The sequence below is a fragment of the Ischnura elegans genome, chromosome 6 (genome assembly GCF_921293095.1).
Source record: "Ischnura elegans chromosome 6, ioIscEleg1.1, whole genome shotgun sequence".
NCBI lineage: Eukaryota > Metazoa > Arthropoda > Insecta > Odonata > Coenagrionidae > Ischnura > Ischnura elegans.
In genome coordinates, this window is record NC_060251.1 from 49,379,110 (window position 1) to 49,401,452 (window position 22,343).

The 22,343-nt window shown below is 38.3% G+C and overlaps 1 protein-coding gene across 4 annotated transcripts in view; it reads right to left on the reverse strand.

Annotated features, from left to right (window-relative positions):
- The window catches only part of LOC124160627 (protein piccolo-like), a 310,967-nt gene that overhangs the window by 77,127 nt on the left and 211,497 nt on the right, over positions 1 to 22,343 (reverse strand). Inside the window, exon 1 of one of the 4 annotated variants that reach the window (XM_046536530.1) lies at positions 20,047 to 22,094. The exons of the other annotated variants lie outside the window; for them this stretch is intronic. Within the exon in view, the coding sequence (XP_046392486.1) occupies positions 20,047 to 20,228 (182 nt within the window). The 5' untranslated portion in view covers positions 20,229 to 22,094. Of the gene's footprint in view, positions 1 to 20,046; positions 22,095 to 22,343 lie in introns of those variants that run through there. 4 annotated transcript variants of the gene reach the window in all.

Sequence of the window (22,343 nt, forward strand, 5' to 3'; positions counted from 1 at the left end):
CGTTTTTCTCTCAAACTCACTTGAAGAGCTGCATTTCAGACGCAACAACTTACAGTCAAAGCAAAAGAAATAAATCTCTGTGAGGAACTCCAAGCAAATGGTAGTGACGGAAGAAGGTGTCATAACTCAGAAAATAACTTGAGAAAGAGGAAAGGAAGGAAAAGAAATTTAATTAAGGGGAAAACGAATCATAGTGGGAGGTCAAGAAATATTGGAAGTAAAATTAAAAACCGACATAAAATGATCTGTTGTGGTGATGAAATCGACGCGTTAATACAACTACAAATAGTTGTACTACTATGGTTGTACTCAAATAAGTATATTATAGGATAACAATATGAAAATAAAAATAAACCACTTGAAAATAACTTCCAGGAAGTGACCCCTTTGTATAAGTAAAAAAACTGTTCGCAGCCTTATGGTGGCTCTCAAGGTATTATGCAGACGGGTACAAAATTTCTACCTTTGCGAGACAAGAGAAGGTGGAGAGACGAAATAACCACGAGATTTTCTTCTGGCTGATGGCCCCGAAGGCGATAAACGGACGTCGGAATGTCAGAAAAGGCGTTGGAGGTCCATCACGGAGGAGAGTATCTGCACTGACCCGTAGGAAAGATCCTTCAGATCCCCGCTGGGCCGATGCCTGGATTCGAAATCCTTTAGTTCCATCCGCTTACGCTCCACTGAGCACCCATTACACGTGAAACTAAGAGTAACCTCGGCAACGGGATGTAAACAAGAGAAAGGATAAAGGCCGCTGACCCATCAACTTTAAGAGGACGTATCACTGCCTGTTGTATTTTGGCTTTATCCGTCACATATTACTCGTTTGATACAGGCGTTTCCATGATGAAATTTTCATGATATAAAGATAAAGTAGACTTAGCTACACTTGCAAGCATCTCAAACGTTAAACATATCCGAAAAAATACGGAGGTAAAATTTTCAAATTCGCGAAAAAAGAGATATAATTTTATAAAGCCTGAAGATTTTAAGATGACAACTTAATTTTTCCACGACAAATAAGCATGGACCGAGCGGAAGGAATGAGTACATTTTAAATGATATCACGCTTGGATCAGAGGCTTGGATTAAAAGTAAATGAACTTTCTTTCTTGGATCAGGATACACGAACTTATGGAATATAGAATTATACTTAATTTGGCTAAAAAAAGGGCTACTGAAGATGCAGATAAAAAGATTTACATCCTGAAATTCCTTAGCTTATTCCCACTAAAAGACAATACGTTATTATCCACGTCGTCATCATGCAACAAGCCATCGAGGCAAAAAATGAAATCAAACTTCCAACCAAAAGACCTCGCAGACATCCTTTTAGTTTACCTCTCCTGTTTCTCCACCTGTTTATTTTATCATGAATTATTTGTGGTAGTTAAACTTAGGATCATAATGTGGCTCACATTAACTCGTGCTAAACATACGTTCCTCAATTGGAATTGCTGCGAAAACATTACTTCGTAGCGCGTTAAATAAAACCTATGCACCTATAAATTAGAAGCTTTAAATGATTTATTGACAAATGAAATAGTAAATCGACCGTATAATAATGATTATTCACATTTAAAAATTTTAAAAACTTTGCGTCTATGCGACTTGACGGTTTTCTCATGACTATTGCGTGCATTTTTTATTTAAAAAGTTGCTATTTGTTTTTTTTAACTTCATTATTTTATTGCAGCTCGGACAAAGGATTAACAACATCCCAAAGTGCTGACGAGGAATAAAAAATGATCTCTATTTCACCACCAGCAATCAATACTTGTATTTGAAAAACAAAAAAAATGCGCTAGCCCATTCGATGGAATCTCAAGCGAAAGTTTTGGGGTTAATTCCTCTCTTGACATGCAAAAGGCACGTTGCTTCAAGAAAACATTCGAATAGAGAGATACCGTCCTGTTTTAGAACTTGATAATTTTATGCAGCCGTGGCAAAGAAATAATAACATTATGAAGCGTTGAAAAGGGATAAAAAAGTAATTTCAATTCAATTAACTACAGTAAATACTTTTTTCAAAAAATAGATATACGAAGATATACTCGATGGAATCACAAGCGAAAGTTTTAAGGGATTAATTTATCTCTTGACATGCAAAAGGCACTCCGCTTCACGAAAACGTTCCAAAGATAGAAACCGTCTTATGCGATGCCAATTTGAGAGTCTGGGGAGGGAATGTTGAGAGGAGAGAGGAAAAAGAAAGATGAAAGACGGTTGGCGAGGACTGAAAACTCACACCCCAAACACACCGTCCAAAGTGGACTCAACACGTGAGCGAGGAAAATTTTAATGCGTTTCTCGAAATTAACCGGGCGGCGTCTGCGGTTTGCTTGCTTTGCTGAATGCCCGGAGTGCATGTTTTTTGAGTCGCGTTCAACTCAGCCGGCGTACACGGCATGTTTTTAGGTATTTTAGAATGGTAATAAAGCAATTTCGGCCCACCGCACCCTCGTCTGTGTCTTTCCCGGGCAGGTGGGCCAAGCCTTTTCGTGTCGTTTTCCATTAACTGGGCTTGAAACTAATTAGTCCGGTTTTCCCCCCCAGCAGAAATGACTGTAAGATTTAAGGTTGGGATGAGATTTCGAGCATCATACCGATTGTAATTAAAGGAAACGAATGATTCTCACTGGATTTATCGGTATTCCTGACGTAGTGCTTGTTTTAAACTTGTCCTATAGTATTTTAAGTTTCAGGGTTCATGCAGTAGACCGCTGTCAACATCTTCTTGTATTTAAAGTAAAAAAAATTCCTTGGAGTAAAATATTATCATCCTGAAGTATTTCAGGATATTCAGATTCTCATTAAAATTTACCTATAACTGAAATAAGAACATTTTCACTCAGTTAAAAATAAAAGTTGAGGTAAAATTTTCATATTTAAGTTAAAGAAAGATACTTACGAGGCTCTCATTTACACAAACGGAAATTTTCAGGACGGTAGCGTAACCTCTAAACAAGAATTAAGGCAGGAAATAGAAACAAAATGAATGGAAAAGCCTTCGCGGGAGGAGTACTAGTAATAGAACCTTGAAATAAGAAAATACATTGCCATACAATGGATGACATTTTTTTCGATGTAATTTTTCCTCAACTAACTATTATTACGATCATAATAAGTTAATTTTGTATAACTGTATTTAGTTAAAATTGCCATTAGCTGCTGGATACCACACCTCAACGCCTTGAATAAACTACAAACAAAAATGCCGTACACTATCTAAATAAAGATAAAATATTTCCATTGGTTTCTCCCTTACATCAGAAGTCGGCTTATCTTGACTCAAATAATGCACAAGAGCAATTGAAAAATTGGGTACGACCCCACAGGGATGGAGTCATATCCTCTCAGGAATTTCGTCACGTTTTCTCAGTGCTGGTGACGTCTGAGACCGAGGAATTCCTTTTCAGCTCATCCATCATCCTCTCATGAAGATATGTGCGCCGTCCCAGTAACGCCACTTCCTACTTCACGCCACAAGCATTTTTCGCGGAAAATAGCGAAGAAAGTCAGGGTTGCTCTTGGGTTTTGCAAGGTTCAAGAATGGCCGCCGGGAGATAGGCAAATGCGGAGCAGGAAAGAGAAAGTGCTGGAGAGAAATGACGCCTTTCACTGTTTGTATACAGCAAACATTGAAACGCAAGCGTATTTCGCGTCAGTAAAACACTATACCAACTATCCTCTATAAGAATGCAAACAAACTTTTCATGCCATAAAATGGATAAAACATATGGGAAAATGCGTGTAGTTCAAATTTATTTTTTTGCACTTTCCCACACTCTTGTATTTTTTTTCGGAGACAAATTGATCTAAAATACCCAAGCACTTGTAACGCACAGTAGATAGGGCTAAGTTGATAATAACGGTGCGTTAATGACATACAAAATTCTCATTAACTGTTACAGAATAACCCAGTAAATGTAGCGGTGAGTGTAGCTCTTTTCATAAACAGGGTATTCTCATTGGACTAGATGTCCTCCATGAACGTACTCCTCTTTTGCACCTCTCAGTGTTATAGCAAGTTGATACCAACACAATTTTGAGGTAGAACCTTATTCCCTTGGTCGAGAAGCGATCATTTTTCCATACGAAACACTAAAAAATACCTTTTCGCTTGTTTATTTCAAGAGTTAAGCTAAATTTATCATTATTATCTAGTTATTAATATCCATTTCAAGTAAAATCAGAACTTCATTTTCGTGATCACTACAATCCAATACGTAAAACCATTTTTATCTCCCACGGTAAATTAGATCTGTTATAAATCGATTCACTGACTGATTAGTACATTACTGATTGTATTTCTGACATTGAAATCGAGTCTCATGTGGCCACATGATAAAAACAGAGCATCTGCAGCGATTTTGGCTACAGCATATTCACAGATTTTTCTTATCCCTCCCCCCACATAAAATAGCAACAGGATTCAGTAGGAAATTTAAAATAATAAAATATCCACATTAATATATTCAAGATACATCTTTTTACTAATTCATTTTCCAGGAAGTAATTTTTTTTACAAAAATCTACGAATAATCATTCATTTGAATTAAGTATTAAATTACCTTTACCATTGTATTTCCTCATCGACCACTGAAATAAAGAACATGCAAATAAAATAAAACTAATACATAAGATAAACAAAATCCTCTCGACTATATTTATAGCATAACTAACTAACCGTTATATTTACTTTCCAAAAATGTATTTCTTTTCAAGAAATAGAGTGTCTATGCACTTCAAAAAAATACCATCCCTCGCAAAAATTTCAACTTTACTTCAGCGTTTTCCCCTACACTTATTGGCATTCACATTTTATTATATATAATTCTTGAAAACTTGGTTACACTATCCTTAATATAGTATCATTTAAAATTTAATTCATATGCAACTGATTTTACGTTTAAATTCCTATGCAATTGATAATCTCTAAATTTTTAACTTTTTTCAAATACTTAAATGCTAACTTTAGAAAAGAGGTAACCAAAATTGGATTAGGGATAGAAACAAATAATTAACGTCGTGAATATGAGCTATAATGACAATATTTTGACCGGCTACAATCATGTAACCTCCTCTCTGGGAATTTTGGATTTAGTTGTTAAACATGATAGCTAAGTCCCGACCCTTGCGAGGAATAACGACAGATAGCTGAGGATTTTCGCGTTACCAAATGACGTCAGGAACGGATGGGAGATGAGACACGAGTTAGTGGTTCTTAGGCAGTGACATCACTCGAGAGAAAATGGCAAGCTACAGAGAAAAAAAAAATTAACACGAAACTTCCCGACGAGGCGCAACGAAGAAATGAAGTTATGAGTTTTCTGCGGGCGACTAGAACGTGCATTTCCTGTCCTTCGACCACGCTTCCGTTTGCAATGAAAGCGAAAAGAAGATCTGATGCATCAAGGCTGCCTCGGAAAAGTGAGCACAGAAAAAAATGCATTGAGATGACAGGAATTGGTAAAATGTAAGACAAAGCCTAACTTTTAATGATTGCCGAGCTCTCTTAAGGCATTTTTCCCTGAAAAATACGCGACTTTTGTAATTCACTACTAAGAACGCCTGAATAAATCTCCGAGGTTTTCATTGACAAATAAGCAAGTCTTGATACTTCTAAAATTAACTCAATCGTTGGGATATGTGCACCAACAGAAACAACACCACATGAAATATTTGGTAAATATTTCCTATTTGAAGTCATCAATTTTGAACCAGGGCTATAGGAAGCAAACGTATCTTGAATGAATACCCAGTAATATTTACTCGGTAAACTAGATCAGATTAGGTTTTATGCTTACCATATATTACCTTAGCAGCATATTTAGCATGTATTTGAGGCTTTTAGTGGTACAATGCTAGCAACAACAAATATCATTTGAACATTGATTTTTTCCGCAAGACTTATTTACTGCAACAGTTAAATAACTACATATTAATACCATGATTTATAACAATAAATTATTTGCGAATTTAATCAAAAGGTCCACGGAAATCCTCAATGTTTCAAGCCTATATAGTCATACATAGCATATATATCTATCGCCTCAACAATTAAGTAGCTAGCACGCTGAAAGTTATGATTATCGTGAGTACCGTGGGTGCTGTAAGTATTGTAAAATATTGGCTGAGGAATATCAAGAATATGTATCTAGAGCTATAAAATACCAATGAAGTTCACATCACTGTATACTCATATTGGCAGGGAGAAATCTTAAGATGACCGTGCCACTCCCGCTAAAATGGTCGCATTTATTCTTTTTCAGTGTCGTATTATCTGAAAAACAAAGCTGTTATCTCTAAATTTTCAGGATACAAAGAATAGAGGCTTAATAACATTTATTTTCATCTCAATAAATAATTTTTTTTAATTGCTACATTTTTTATGATTATATGGCTATTGAAATTCCTGGAAAAGGTTTTTAACACAAATATAACCCAGGTGGGGTAAGAAAAGTATACAAAATACAATGAAAAAGAGGCTAACACCAATGTAAATTTTTGGATTATGACTTTTAACTCCGAGGAAGGCTCCAGCGAGAATTTGATTTAGAATGAGTATTGTATCTTTTAAACCGTTCTTACCCAACCTGGGTTAAATTTGTATTTATGAAAATAATTATACAAAATACTTCAATTCGCCTTTACCTCATTTTTCTCCAAATTTTAAAGGAATATTTTTACCACAGTCTATGTTATGTAACCAGTCGATTTCAAAATTATAGAACAAGTACAAACGCGTGATGCGGCAAAGAAAAGAACGGGCAGACGGTAGTGATGCGTCCTCTTAAGGGAGCAAGTCTTCGACATCGATTTACCCACGTAGGAAATTCGCAAAGACCGTCGCGGATCGAAGGTTTCTGACAAGTCATAATCAATGAAACAGAGACGCAAGGGGAGTTCCGCCCGTGCGTTCTTAGATAACTTACGTCGGTCCACCCTCCCCCCCCCCCCACTTACGTACACGATACACCCATGCACCGGAAGTGACTCACGACTCCATTATGGAACGGCAACAGCAGACGATCATGCCCCGTACAACACATGATATTTATCTGGAAGCCAAGTATGACCACGACCATGCATCGACGTTGGGTAACTGGGGGAAAATAATCGTCCATACTTTTGCGCCCGCCAATTCACTTCGACAAATCTACTTGGTTGCATATTCCTCTTAAAATATATAATAGCCTCGTACTTTACAGCCAACAACGCCCAAATAAATGCCTGATGTTCGAACGGGCACATAAATAAGCCGAGACATTTTGAAAAACCACTTATTGGAATGCGTACAGAAGAACAAGCTGCACTGCCAGCCTATAGGAGTCACTCAATCCTTGGGATTTTTTTTTCCTGACCAGCATCATCTCACGATGAAAATGATATAAAATCTAAATTTAATAAGCTATTATTAATAAAAGGATTTCTTCGAAGTTGCATGGTTTTCACGATTTACAAAAATCGATTTTTAGCCACCATTCACACAGCGTTTCTATAAATGGTCTGATACTTTAGGCGTTGTAAACAAAAATATTAAAACATAAGCGTTAAATAAGATGAAGGTAGTCATTTTACATAATGTGGATTTATTAGCAAAACATAACCTAAGAAATGAAGGGAGTCTCATATCGCTTTTCGATTGTAAAAATTATTGAGACGAAACTTCCAAACCTGCACGCCAGGATTTTGACACGCGCGAAGTTTTCCTGCACCTGCACGATTGCATGAGATTTGGAAGAGTAATTTCGTTTATCTATACATGCGATCATTTTGAACTGGGGATCAATATTTTTTGGAGGAACATAAAACGACAAGCTAAAGCTATACGCACAGCCGATGAATCACGTAGGAGATATTTTGTCGTAGCTATTATGGTGAAGTTATCAACTTCAGCGAAAACAGCTAATAATACAGTTCATAAAGCCTGAATCACACGATCATTTTTTTGTCATTTCCGAGTGATCACTCTGAAATGATCATCGCGCGCAATTGTTTTTCGCGATCACTACAATGATGAGGATTCCCATCAATTTTTTCATCATTCGTATGGCCGCTTTTTCCGTCGCTGAAACCGTCACTGAAACAGTTTATCAGCCAATCAGAACGCATGCCCATTATGGAGCGATTGCAGCGCAACGTTTGACAATCGTGGGAACGATATCGGTAAACAGAAACACGCTCTATATTTTCGTGATGCTGGTCCTATGACAACGAGCTGTGATATCGAAAATGATGCGAAACGCGACGGCGTTTGATTCAGAAAAATGATCACTCGAGCGATCACTTTTCTAGTCGCGATATGCGATCGCTTGAGTGATCACTAAGAGAGACGAAACAAATGATGGTGTGATTCAAGCATTACCGAAGCAAACTAAAGGAAAAAATATCCAGGTGAATGTGAATTACTGCAACTTTTTACCGCATGCAAATCTCCCATAGATTACGGTACTTACCATTAATAGAAATTATAAAATGAAACGTGTGTGTAGAGAGTTTGGATACTGATTTATATCAGCTGATTTTCGACCTTATAAAAATGTCGAATTTATCATAATATAATAAATTTTCTTCCAAACAATTGAACAAGCATTATATCAGCAGTATCAGATAGATGCGATCTCTTTCCATGAGTCACTTCACAAAAAAATCACCCTAGTTGGATGGAGGAAACTCCCACTGACTGAGCTGCTGATAAATACTTATAGGATTTGAACGAAAAATAACGAAAACATTGCTCGTATAGGTGAATTAAAATACACATGAGATTTTTTCGAAGAGTTAATAACAAGGTTTACAGGATTATACCGATAAAAATTCCATTAGTACTCTTCAACACAATCAAGTTTTAATGCATACATTTTTACACTTACCATCTGGAATGGGTTAGAAAATACCTGTTTTTCGTTGCGTGGACAAGATATAAGATAAAAGGGAGCGAGTGAGGATTAACATGCGTTGAGCGCGCAATCGCAGTAAACGCGCCATAATGTGATTATAGTTCACATTTATATCAAGCAACTGTGAATAATGCCCACCGACCACAACCACTTCACTTTGGTTGCACCATGACATTTTGTGAAACGGTACAAAAGAGAGAAAAATTCAGTTTCACTCAGTTGAAACTAGAACTAAGAATTTAGATGACTCAGGACTGTAAATTCACCGCAAGGACATTACTAATGAACAATCTTTTGTAGATTAATTTTAAATACACTTACATTCATCCAAAAGAATGTATTGTAACCAATTTACCGCGAAAAAAGTAGCATGACAGAATTTTCAACTTTCGGGAAAAAAAACTTTCGCATGGCATGTTACGATCACATTGCATAATATGAAACAGATCGCGCATAAAACACGCTACACAAATGATCCTTCCATCCATATTGCAAAAATATGTTTGAATAAACGTAGCAATACAAAATCCACAAATATATCCTGGTTATTTAACAAGGCAGATTTGTACAGAGAGTTTAAGAAAATTAATCATAAAGAAGAGAAAAACGAGGCTGATTTGAGAATCAAAATTGTCCTTTTCGGTAGTCAGTAATAAAAAATGCTTAGATGTCGTGATAATCAGCAGCCAACGCGTGGAACGAACATAGAAACCTTTCCGAAACCGAAGCCATATGAAAATTAAACAAAACCTATTCCTGCCATCAATATGTTCAATTGTAATACGTGAGAAGACCACAAAATGCAATTAAATCTTATCCTAGTGTTAGTCGATTGCGTTGATTTGGATTTCCTGGTGGTGATTAATGTCAAATGCTTTTCTTACTCCTGAGATGAGTCTTATCTGAGGTGGAGTGAGAGTTTCCAGCGGCGATGAGAAGTTGGCAGCGAACTCGCACGGGATAAAAATCCGAAGATAAGAGCAAAAACTGGCTATTGAGCGCCAAGTTAGTGGGCAGAGTATTAGCGCGACGTACATTAAGCTAGCTCTTAGCTGTTATGAGCGATAAACTCTTTTAACGAGGCCATTACTGGCTAGAACGTGATACAGTTTCAGTCTCCAAAACGCCCAATGGCGATTGAATTGAAGCCAATGAGAAATAAGGCAGTGATTTTTTTAGTCATCGAGGCTCATGTCACTTTCCATGTCTAAACACGCGTAAAGCCGTAGCGCACTGCTTCTCGATATGTTTCATCACATGTTTCTATTCACCAAATCTAGGATGCGACCTTGAGCTGGTTTTCTAAAAAAAAATGTGATACTCAACTATCATCGCATAGAAATGACGCATCGGTGGGGTTAGGAAGAGGTGAGTTATGCAGTTGAAGAAGCACGAATGGAATTATAAAGATACTCCTTTGGTGCATGAGTGAAAAGAGATGAGAGAAAGAATAGAAAGCGAAAGATGGTGACTCATTATTATGAGAAAATTGAAATCTCAAGTTACTCAGGAAAAGTAAAACAATTACAAGCATGGGCAAAAAAAAGTCTTGTAAACAAATCTCGGCATGGGAAAATATGTAAGACAAGAAGTCATTGAATACTATGGCTCACAAAGAGCAGAAAATATATCATAAAATTAAGAAATTCCACAGAGAAAAATAATTGGCCGCTTCCTTAACAAGAGCCAGGGTACTCGTAGATTTTTAGTGAAATTACCGATGAATTTACCCATGATTTTTAAACAAAGATCCTTCCATCCTTTCAGTTAACAACACATATTTCGATAAATAAAGGCGTTCAGGTTATCAACTTTTAGTCTTGTGTTATTTCGGCTATGGTAGTTAAGAATTGAAAGATACAATGTCCTGTGATTCCTAAAATAATACATCATATTTTTAAAGGTACAGATCCTGGTATCTTGATTAACAATAAATAGCCACTTTCAACTTTTTATAAATACTGAATTTAAAATACTGATTTCAATTGTGACAGAAGTTAATGCCAAAAGTAAAAGTAAGACACTATGTAGTTATGATGCACAATTAATATATTTGTCAGTCATAATAATCAAGCATTTTTATTCGAATGCAGAGCAGTTTCAATCTTTTACTTCAGTCGTAGCATAAAATTTAAAAAAAGGAAAATGTAAGCACTATTACGAGGAACTCGAAAAAAAAATTCCAAAAAGTTATACCTATGTTTCTTAAAGGTATTACGTTTCGTCGAAATAACATTTATTTCACAGTCATTTATTCTACGAAGAGAATTGCATAACATTAAAATACTTCAGAAAATAAATTGTCAATGCCAAGCCGAATTAGTATACCGTTGAATGTATAAAATCGTTTCAGGCATGATTTTGTGGAAGTTCGATATATCCATGGTAAAAGTTAATCCATGAAACTATCATTTATGCTCTTTTATAATGGATGTGACGTTGAAGGACTACGTTCTTCACCGATTAGAACAGAATGGACACATTCTCACAAAGTATCTCACAAGACAAGTACTTCATCATGAAAAAAAATTGGCTTAGTAGGAAATATAACCCATACTTTCAATTTCTACATCAGATGTGCTACCAGATCACCACCAAGCCAGCTTCACAAAAGGAAAATGACACAAGATGCAAGCGCCTTAAGTCCATACTGTTGCACAGGAAACGGTGGTCGTGAATATTGAGCCATTGTCGGAGGGAAAACCCTACTTCGTCGCTGCTCAGCAAAGGATTTATTACTAAGTACCGCACGTCAATTTGAGTAAATAATTGCGTTTTCCCCAGAGTACGCTCATGAACAGGAAGGATATTACAAGAGGATTGTTGAGTAAGAGTTTAAAGAAAAAGTTTATGAAGAGTCTGATATGGAGTGTAGCGCTTTATGGAGCGGAAATATGGACACTTAGGAAGGAGGACGAGAGAAGACAGGAGGCTAGCGAGATGTGGGTGTGGCGAAGAATGGAATGGAAACGACGAAGTGCTGGACATGATGGGTAATGAGAGGCAACTTCTAATGAGTTACGGAGGTAGACAGTATGAATGGAGCGAGTACTTAACGGGGAGAGGATGTAGAAAACAGCGTTATAGGGTAGAATGCTGGGAAAATGGCGAGGAGGGAGTTAAAGAATAGGATTTTTAGATAGAATGGAAAGGAACAAGGCCTTGTTGTGAATTGAAGAGGGAATTACATGAAGGAACGGGAGGGTGCCAGAACACTTCTTAAATACTTCATGCAATCCTACGATAATGGGTAAATTAATAAAATAAAGATAATGATAAACGAAGATATCGTACTACCCACAATTTATTAATAAATTGCGGGCAATAAGATATCTTCGTATACCATTATCAATAGTAATGTTCCACGACATCTCTCCTAAGAAAGTTGACTTTAATAAAATAAAGGTTAGAACGGACAAATGTTGACAAAGTATGTACTGAATAAGAATAGTAACTTCTTACGCATATACGTGCACGTACGCTAATTTATTTCACGAAAGAAACTATTACTTCGCATTTGTGGCGAAACCTCCGTATTGGATTACATCAATCGCAGGAAGGCTATGGAACGGTCACCAGGCATGACATCTAAACAATTTGTCCTGCCTCTCGTTCACCTCCAGCCTCGCGAAAACGGCGCCTTGGAGCAGGCGCCAGTCGTTTTGACCTTCGCGGAAAAAAAGCGAACGCAGTTATGGGGTGTGGAGAACATTCTCAAGAGAAGAAAGGTCACGCGATTACACGAATTCTCCGCGGTCACATCCACCTCAAGGGCGAGCTCAAAGGAGAGCAGCACTTGGCCATGACTCTTCCTCTATCGCTCCGGGCTGAGACGAATTGAGACTGGGCTTGATGAAAATGGGCGTGAAAAGTGCATCTAGGAGATAAATGGAACCACGCAATTGCCTCAATGATGCACCACTAAATGTGCGAACATAATGAAATTCAAGTTCACTTGCGATGAACATACCCTTCACTCACTGGCGCAGCGAGGGGGGGTTTTGGGGGATAAACCCCCCCCCCCAGAGCTCAGAGAAATTTTAAGTTTAATCCATTTTACTTAATTGGATTGATATTAATTATGGGATAGTGTAAGGATTAATAAAATATCCCTCAGAAAGCCGTAAAACTCACAATTTTGAACCATTTATCTTAAAATTTCGCAATTTATAAATCTCGCACCTATCGCTTATGGTATTCTATAAGCGGTAACATACTTGGTAGGTATTCCATACACCCACACACCCCAATATTAGTAGCACCTAAACCCCCCCCCCCCCCAGCCTTAATTCCTAGCATCGCCCCTGCCTTCGCTCACTCACTAGGATACACCACGAGAGTGATGTTCGGGAGATGAATGCTAATTTTACTTTCTAAAACTCCATAGCAAATGCAGAAAAAAAGTCACGGCTTTCTTCCTCATAGGCCCGGGATCGAAGGAAAATGTAAGTAAAGATTTGGCGCGCCATGTCACCCCTCAAGTCAGCATACACCTCCAATAGCCGGCGCGGCGTAGCTGAGTGCGTTGTAATAGCGATTATTTAGGAATTATAAGAAGGAAAAACATCCGGAATACATCAAAGTGGCGTACACAAGAAGTGGAACTTCTTCTTCATCGGAACTCGAACCAATGGCGTCCTTATCGTCAACTAATTTCGAAGCTCCTCAACGCACTCGCCTTCGCCAGCAATTGGTGATGACGGCTTGTCTTAGTATTAATATAATAATAATATTTGATATATATTATTTTATTCTATGACGAAAAATCCTCAAAAAGTGGAAAATTCATCGATTATTCTGGTAAACTTGATCACGAAACACAAAATATTATAAGAATCAAATATTTAGGTTTCTAACAGGATGGTACACCACCTACAGATAAGAATACAATTATTGAGCAAGTTCCGCTCGCGAGCACTTCCGAGGAGACAATTCGTGCAGAGGTTTCCTTCGCAAGCTCGGTAGTTGAGTTACGCAACTCACTTTTCAAATGAGCACGAGAATTGCTGCGTGTTGTTTTGCTTAGGCGAACGTGATATCACGCATAAACTTTCATCTTCAAAGTCACAATCACAAAACGAATAAAATGAATTCCTTGTATATCCTCAAGGGATAGATTCAAAATGTGAGACCAATTAAATTTTCTATTAACACTAGAAGTCCCGGACTCATCATCTACATCTACATAATACCCTGCGAGCCACCTCTAGGGTGTTTGGCAGGGGGTGATTAATCACCAGCATGCAGCATGCATTTGGACTCCCACATGCACACCACACCGTCCAAAAAACGTCCCGTATAATAACAAACTATACTACTATATGCTGTTAGAAATATAATATAGAATAGAAATTCAGAAACATGCATTAAGTTTTACGTAGGTTAGTAGGCTACACTACAAGTCATGCAATCTATTTACGAGTTCTATTGCTGCCATTATAATCTCTTATTGATCGTGGAAAAAATGACATTCGGAATCTGTCTGTTCTGCAATCTATCTCTCTTATTTTATTTATATGATCTGATCTTCCGTAGTACGTTGGCGTCCGCAAGATATGGTTAACTTCGTCAGAAAAGACACTGCTCTTGAATTTATCTAAAAGGTTTAGTCTATTTTTCAATCTACGGTCCGACAGAGATTCCCATCCGAGTTTATCTAAGAGGTCATTTACACTAACAAGACTATCGTAACGACCTTTCACATACCTGGCAGCTCTTCTTTGCACGCGTTCTAACTCTGTCATTAAGCCTTTTTCATGAGGGTCCCAAACACTGGCAGCGTATTCCAAATGTGGTCTAACGAGGGAAAAGTAGCTAATTTCTCTCACTTTGTCGTCGCACTTTCCTAATATTCTTTTAACAAAACCCATTTTACGATTAGCTTGACCGGTTATTTCTCGAATATGTTTATTCCACGATAGATCATTATTGAGTCTAACCACTAGATATCATTTTGACGGAGTTACAACTCTGCATCTATTTAATCATATTACCTAGATTCTTTTCTACCGTCTCAATTTTTTCTGACTTTCATTTAATTTTCAATGTACGTATTTTGTTACATCATAATTTGACCTTTTTACATAAAAATGGAGTTATAACACCTGCATACCGTAAAAGACGTCAACCGTAAAAAATAACGGGTTATGCGTTTCTATTTTATTTGCAATGGTATCGTGTGTTTTACATAGGAAATCATTATACTATATAATTCTGGCCATTTTATGTTTTAATTAACACCTTTATGGATTTAACATGTTTACTACATTTCGAATGGATATACGCAGCATATCTGCCATTCAGAGTGGCGTGCGTTAGGCCAGCGCAGGGGACGCAGGAGCGACGCGACCGCTGTTCATTTTAAAGTTTTAAACCTAAAATGTTTTGTAAAAATTCCTCAGTTGTATTTATATACAAAAAATTTGTTAAATTTAACGAATTTATCCATTACTTTTAACATAAACGAAGAAATATAAAAAATAATCAATACCCGTTAAAATGAAAGGTGATAATAATTATTATTATTCGACTTAATTGGACGAGATAGGGACTAGAAAGTTCTATATTCCGTCTAAACCCTCGTCATACATAAAGTATTTTCAGCTTAATACAATGTCAAGTTACTTTTGCAATTAAATGCAGTCAATTATGGCAAAAGATACATAGAAGTACGCTTTCCAGAAACAACAAACAAAATTCAAAGTGAACGAAGTTACATTTACCAAGAGTAAAAAGATGTGAACAAACGCGGGAAAAACCTTTGACTTTAGTCCTTAATGGAAAATACCCACTGCAGGAAAACGCCCACACAAGAAGGGAGATATGAAAACCTGCGAAAACGTACCGAGAAAGATCTAACGTAAACATGGATTTAATAATGGATAAACATGGATAAACACGATTTGGACTGCTCTTCGCATAATATGCTCGGCAGTCCATACCACCATGTCCGGTATAGTCCACAAATTTCCACAGAGAAGAATGACGCCTCGGTAGCTTAACTGGCTAAAGCACTCGGCCGGAAATCGAGGGATCCGGGTTCGAATCCCGCTCAAGGCGAATGATTTTTTCTCTGTGGATTTTTCGCACAATTGTGCATTGCGGGTGACTCCCGTAAAGTTATCACCGTGGCTAGTCCCGGTATACTTAAATTCGTCAAGAGAGAACACCCCTTGTGTTCAAAGTTCGGGCTTTACTCTCCGGCTGTGGCGCCATGCGCACGATTTGGACTGCTCGTCGCATAATATGCTCGGCAGTCCATACCACCATGTCCGGTATAGTCCACAAATTTCCACAGAGAAGAATGACGCCTCGGTAGCTTAACTGGCTAAAGCACTCGGCCGGAAATCGAGGGATCCGGGTTCGAATCCCGGTCAAGGCGAATGATTTTTTCTCTGTGGATTTTTCGCACAATTGTGCATTGCGGGTGACTCCCGTAAAGTTATCACCGTGGCTAGTCCCGGTATACTTAAATTCGTAAACATGGATGTTTGCAAATACAAGAAATTACAAGAAAATGTCTCCCAGTAACTAGAAAGAAAGGAAAATTAGATAAAGCAGGAGGAGATAAGTGTTGGATCTTTCCTACTGTTCCCATGATGTTACATGTCACGTGAAGGATGTCCTTCTAGATAAGAAACTGTCCCTCTAAGTAGCCATACCACCCAGGTCCTTCGAGTGTTAAGACTATTTAATCGCTTCTAGATCAATTAAAAACGACACGTCTCCACCATTGCCATAATCCACTTCCGCCGAGGAAACGAAGCATCTTCTTGAAGCTCCTCTCGCGTCAAGACTCCGCAGAAATATATCTCCTTCATTCCCTTTGAACCCACTCCTCCTCAATTCTTGTAGGCTTTATCTTTTCATCCTCGACAACGCTTCAATTTCCTCATCGTCTAATTGAAAAGCGATTATAGAAAAAGCGTTAATTGGTGGCTATAGCCATGAAAAACGCCGCTCTTGTAGCGAAGTAATTCACTTGGCGCCAAAGTGATCGTTAAAACCACTTAGCTCGCGATACGTCACCGCAGCGGGCAGTTTTAAAACGTCGATTAATGAGGAGGAAGGGATAGGGTATATAGAGATGAAGGAACACACGACCACAAGAACCCTTAAAGCAATTGAAATGAATGGTAGTGAAGTTGTTAATTTGGTGTTACTGAATGTACATGTGAGAGAGTTTGCGCGATAGCTATTCCAAGTTTTTTTCTGAAATAAATGGTAGTGAAGTCGTTAGTGAGAAGAAACCTAAATAAGAAGATAATTAAGACGGTCTATAATAATTTTAGCTACATATATTTCCATCAGATAATTATTTCTTAATATCTACGACCTGCGTCTAAACGTAACCAGTTGATACCAGGAATGAATGAATGAAAATAAAAGTAAAAATAAAGTTGATAATACGATGCGTAAGTGTTCTCGACAATAACACTTAATAATTTAAACCTAGGAATGGGAGTGAAATAATTGATGAGGAACACTGAAGTAATCAATGTTCACATTTATAAAAATTCACAGAACACAGAATACAAATAAAAATACACAGAACACTAAGGACACAGAATTTGCCGAATATAATAAATGGAAGCCACAAATTTACGATTCCACATTGAATTACAACTTTAAGACGGATGATAGAATGAAAATATTGAGCATTTTATCTGAGCAGTATAATCATGCGTTATCATGCATTATTGTACCACATGAATTACTTCTCCGCCTGCTCGTGCAGCGTGGTCGTTAGACGTGTGGTCAAAATACAATGGTAAAATTAATACTTTCAAACATTCAATTCATTTGAATGAGCTTTTACATGACAATCCGAGAAACTCCTTGTATTTTACTTCCTCCGGAAATCTATTTCCGCAGCAGGAAAGTCCAAAATAGAACTAAAATTATATGAAAATGATAAAATATAGCAGTTCTCTGATTGTAAAAACGAGGTAGAATTATGTCTATGCATAACTAATGACCAATATTAACTAAAAAACGAAAATAAAAATGAGAGGACATAACTTTAAGAGTATATTGTATTTGAAGGATGCGACCGATTGCTGAGGTCATCCGCGCTCTGAGGGATGGGTAGGTAAAAAGAGCCAGCAGTCAGCATAAGACTACTCTCAACGAAAAACGCGAGAGGGGAAGGTTTATTTATATGTTTACACAAATTCTTCATTTCATTTCTACTTCCAATGACTATTTATTTGTTTGATATAATGGCTTCACTCTATACGAAATAAGTAATCCTGCGGTATTGGACTTAATAAGATAACTTAGAGAAAATAGCAGTGGTGAAACATTGTCATTATATTCTCATACATACCACTGATTACGCTTCGAATTACTTAAACGAAACGCGCCGGCTCTTAAAACTAAACTCAAAAATGATTTCACGAGATTACTTATTTGCTTCCAATTATCGAGTGAAGCCATTATATCATACAAAAATATGCATGAGAAAAAGTACTAGTGGGAAGGATGGGTCTCTGTGATTTGATCCACTAAATCGAGCGAACAAAATTAATTACATTACATTGGACGTGCTGGTAAAAATTCAGGCAGAAGAGGGACCAAATAAACAAATTATGACTTTAAAAATATGTTATGGAAGTTAGAGAATACCAATAACATGGATATTTCCAAGTTCAATACGGAAAATGTTTACCATAGTTCTTTCCTCCATTTACAGTCCCCCTAAAAGCAGCAACCACCAAAACTGGGTGAAATTCATAAAACATGTCAGATATCCATATTGTGATAACCTTGAAAGCTACAATCAAAAAGGAACATGAGTTTCTATGGACTGGCGCACGGACGAGAATCAAGGTCAATACCTAAGAGACTGATAAAAACTGAAACATGGCTTTCAGAACTGAAGACGACTGATGATACACCAAAGAAACCGCTGATAGAGGATGAACACACGCGGAGATCATCCCGGAAGACGACATTCGCGAAGGCGAAAAAACGGGTACGTTCACCATTACCTATAATTGTCGACTGTAATGGGGTTTAAAAAAGTAAAGAAATCCGTATTTAACCCATTTTCGATCCGTCATCTACTTCTAGCAATTTCCACAACGAAAAATCGATGGCCTCATCCCTTTTGCAGAGAAGTTGATGACGTCATGAACTCATGCCGAGCTGATTGCAGCTTTTCCTCGGCCCTGCGAATCGGCATTACGCAGTTCGTAGTTGTTTACACTCTATTGAACCCGCCCCTCATGAATCCCTGGAACTCACAAGATATATTCTCCCGGAACGAGTAAAAGCGCCAGATCTTATATGACGTCATCAACTAATGAAAAAGGGCAGTAACATTCTCGCTATACTACTTTACACTTAAAAGCGAATGGCTGAATGGGGTAGATATACTTTCGCCAGTTAGCTGCCTTCCTCGATTATCTACCGAATATTGTAATGAATAACGATTCAGGGCATGAGTGAATTATGCCATTATTAAAATTGAACCTTCATCAATACCCCAAAAACAAACATCAATTTACAACAAGATTAACATAATTACAACTTGCTTTTAATTCATAACCTGCCCAAACTTTCAATATATATCCCATAGCGTCTAGAAATAATGACTGAGAAAACGGATGTAAAATTTATAACGCACAAGTGATCTGCAAATATGAATAAAAGCATATCTACTGGAGCTAAGAAATACGATTTTGTAGTTTCCTCAGGAACAAACATCAGAAGAATACGTAAAATAAAGATTTCCCGAAGTAATTTATCACAACGCAACAACGAAAGAGGTAATAGGAACACAGAAATTTCCAAATTAAGGTACATGCCATAGTTAATTAAATTAGAATACACAAAAATACAGAGAAAAACAAATTTAAAAGGATTAATGGTAAAATTAAAAAAAATCATGTAACAATGCTATGACTTTTATACGTAATCTGTGAATTGTAAACAACATTGAACGTACTTATGAGTATTGACATATTGATGCATACTATTTTTTCATCTCTTTTATATCCTCGATGATGGATTAATATGATTTTGAAACAGTGGCGTTAATCATTATATTGAAAAACTTCTGACTCTGAGGAAGTCCCAATACGATAAAAAATATTTTGTGAAAAAGATAAACCACATTAAAACCGAGACTCACATCATGGACTCCAGCTGTTTGGCAATGCCTTGGTCCTCCCGCACGATTTTCTTTGGAAGAGCATCGACCATCCCGTTGGCCCGATCGTTGCAGTTACTCAGCATCCCACGGTACATGTTGTACACCAGCCGACGGACCCGCGGGTCATTGGGGTCAACCTTGTTCACCTGTGCAGCAGACATTTTCGCTTCTTCCTCAACAACACTGGACAATATTTGCGAGCCGAGAAATTATCACGACGGCTCCAACCGAACGCAACGATTTCGACCCTTTCCGTTTGATTCACGGCCAAGATAACTTCCGATAAGAGACCGCTAAGAAGGGGTGATGTTTTTTAAAACTTTTTCTGAGTCACCGACGGGATATTTCACGGAAATCCGAACAGATAGTTTCTTGTAGTCCACAAGAATTACCACTCTTCTTTTAAAATGTTCATGCACTCATGGATGTCTTAAAAAGCTGCTACGCGCTTCTCTTATCTATTTTTTATGAAAAAAACTTCCGACTGGTTTAGGAGGGATTCAAGGAATTCTGTGATGTTCCAACTTTCTTCCAGGCGTATCGCGATCGTTCTCCAACACTGCTGTCGTCTCAGAGGGATCTCCTTTCACCCTTCACTGAGTCAATCAAGCGAAAAATGAGAAAGGGGGATGCAGGACTTCGATCGAGCTAAGCGTATTTTTTCAATACCATCTAATTCACCCAACCGGACGTGTAGGATGCCGCAGCTTACAAGTCTCAAATGGAAAATCAAGGAGGAATATTTAAGAAGAAAGGCGGCACACGCAAATTCTAGACCAAAAAAATATACACTCATATAATATCCCGTCTCCTACATCCGGCGGAGGTGCATGGAGTCGGCGGGAAGATGAAAAAATATATTTCCTCCCTTTCCAAAAGCTTCAACCGCTCTAAAAAGGTTCTCACGCGACCCTGGTGAAGAATTCCGAGGTTGGGTAACTTCGGTAATCGCAAAGCGGAACAATTTTTCCCACGGATAAGAAACTTCAACGTCCACATACGAGTCGATGTGGAGTGAATAACACGCACTTGTGACTGTAAGGAGAATCAATGCCTCAAACTGGGCAAATAGGATGGGTCTTCGTCTGATGTGCCAAAAAAATAATATTTAAAAAACTATGGAATTATAAAACTTTAAAAAGTGGAGTTCTTCTATATCATCCCCATCCCTCCAACGAATTTCCGGCAGCACACGCTCAGCTGGCCGTGAGAATTGGAAGCACGAATTCCGGTGCCGACGATGGCATTTTCAAGCGCATTGACTACCGTCAGCGCTTTTCGACAAAACGTAAACAAAAACAAAAGACTGGTCTGCCACTCCAAGACGAACTGGAAGTACCGCGCACGGAAATGTAACACGAATGTCAACTTCCTGTCACAGGTCGTTACTGTACACAGGTCTCCTTCGAATACAACGCACTTTTTCGGACTTCGAAGAATGATGAATGCGTGAAGCACCACGGGTCGATTTAGCTGAATCAAATCGTTTCTTAGGATTGAGAAGCGTAGTCTTACGTCCTATGTCACCGTACACCAACACTTTCAACTTCGACAGCTGTTCAGAGAGTCTGCAACAATTATTTTGCCCAACTAGAGGCGCACTTAATCTGCCTTTCGTTGTGGCGATAATATTTTCCGTTTCTCCTGCAGAATCCGGCGTTTTCTTTGCGAGATAATTGACACTGATGGGATGCAGTCTAAGATTCGGAAGAGTCTACCACAAAGGGACAGCGAAAAAATTAAGAAATGTTCACGTAAAATTTGAGGCGCAGTCATACAATTTCACACGCGAAACAATGTGTGCAGAACTTCAACCCACTCAAGCCCTCGGAGAATCAAAACACTGTTAATTTAGCCGCGGGGTCCTGGATAACACCCCAAGAGGCCATCTGCTTTGTCCGGCGTCGCGCGACCGGCACAAGTTCCCTTTAGCCGCCTTGACGGGAGAACCTTTCGATTATACCTGAGATCTTCCTCTCTGGTCCGAAGGCGTGTTGCGTCCTCGTGGTCGGAGGGGCGAGAGTCGAGTGGCCGTTCGAACGGACGCTGCGAGAGGAGATTTCGAGTCGGATGGAGGGGAGAGGGTGTGGGAGGAGGATGGGGAAGTGGTAGGGCGGGAGGGGAGGGTAGGTGACGTCACGGACCCGTGAGTGTGTGTTCTCTACTCCCCCCCGCCCCCTGCATGGTGCATGTGCGTCCGTATCTGTTTGCTAGCGCGCTCACTGTGCCGATCCCGTCCGCGACACCGTGACGTATCGTCTGACCAGTGGCGGATA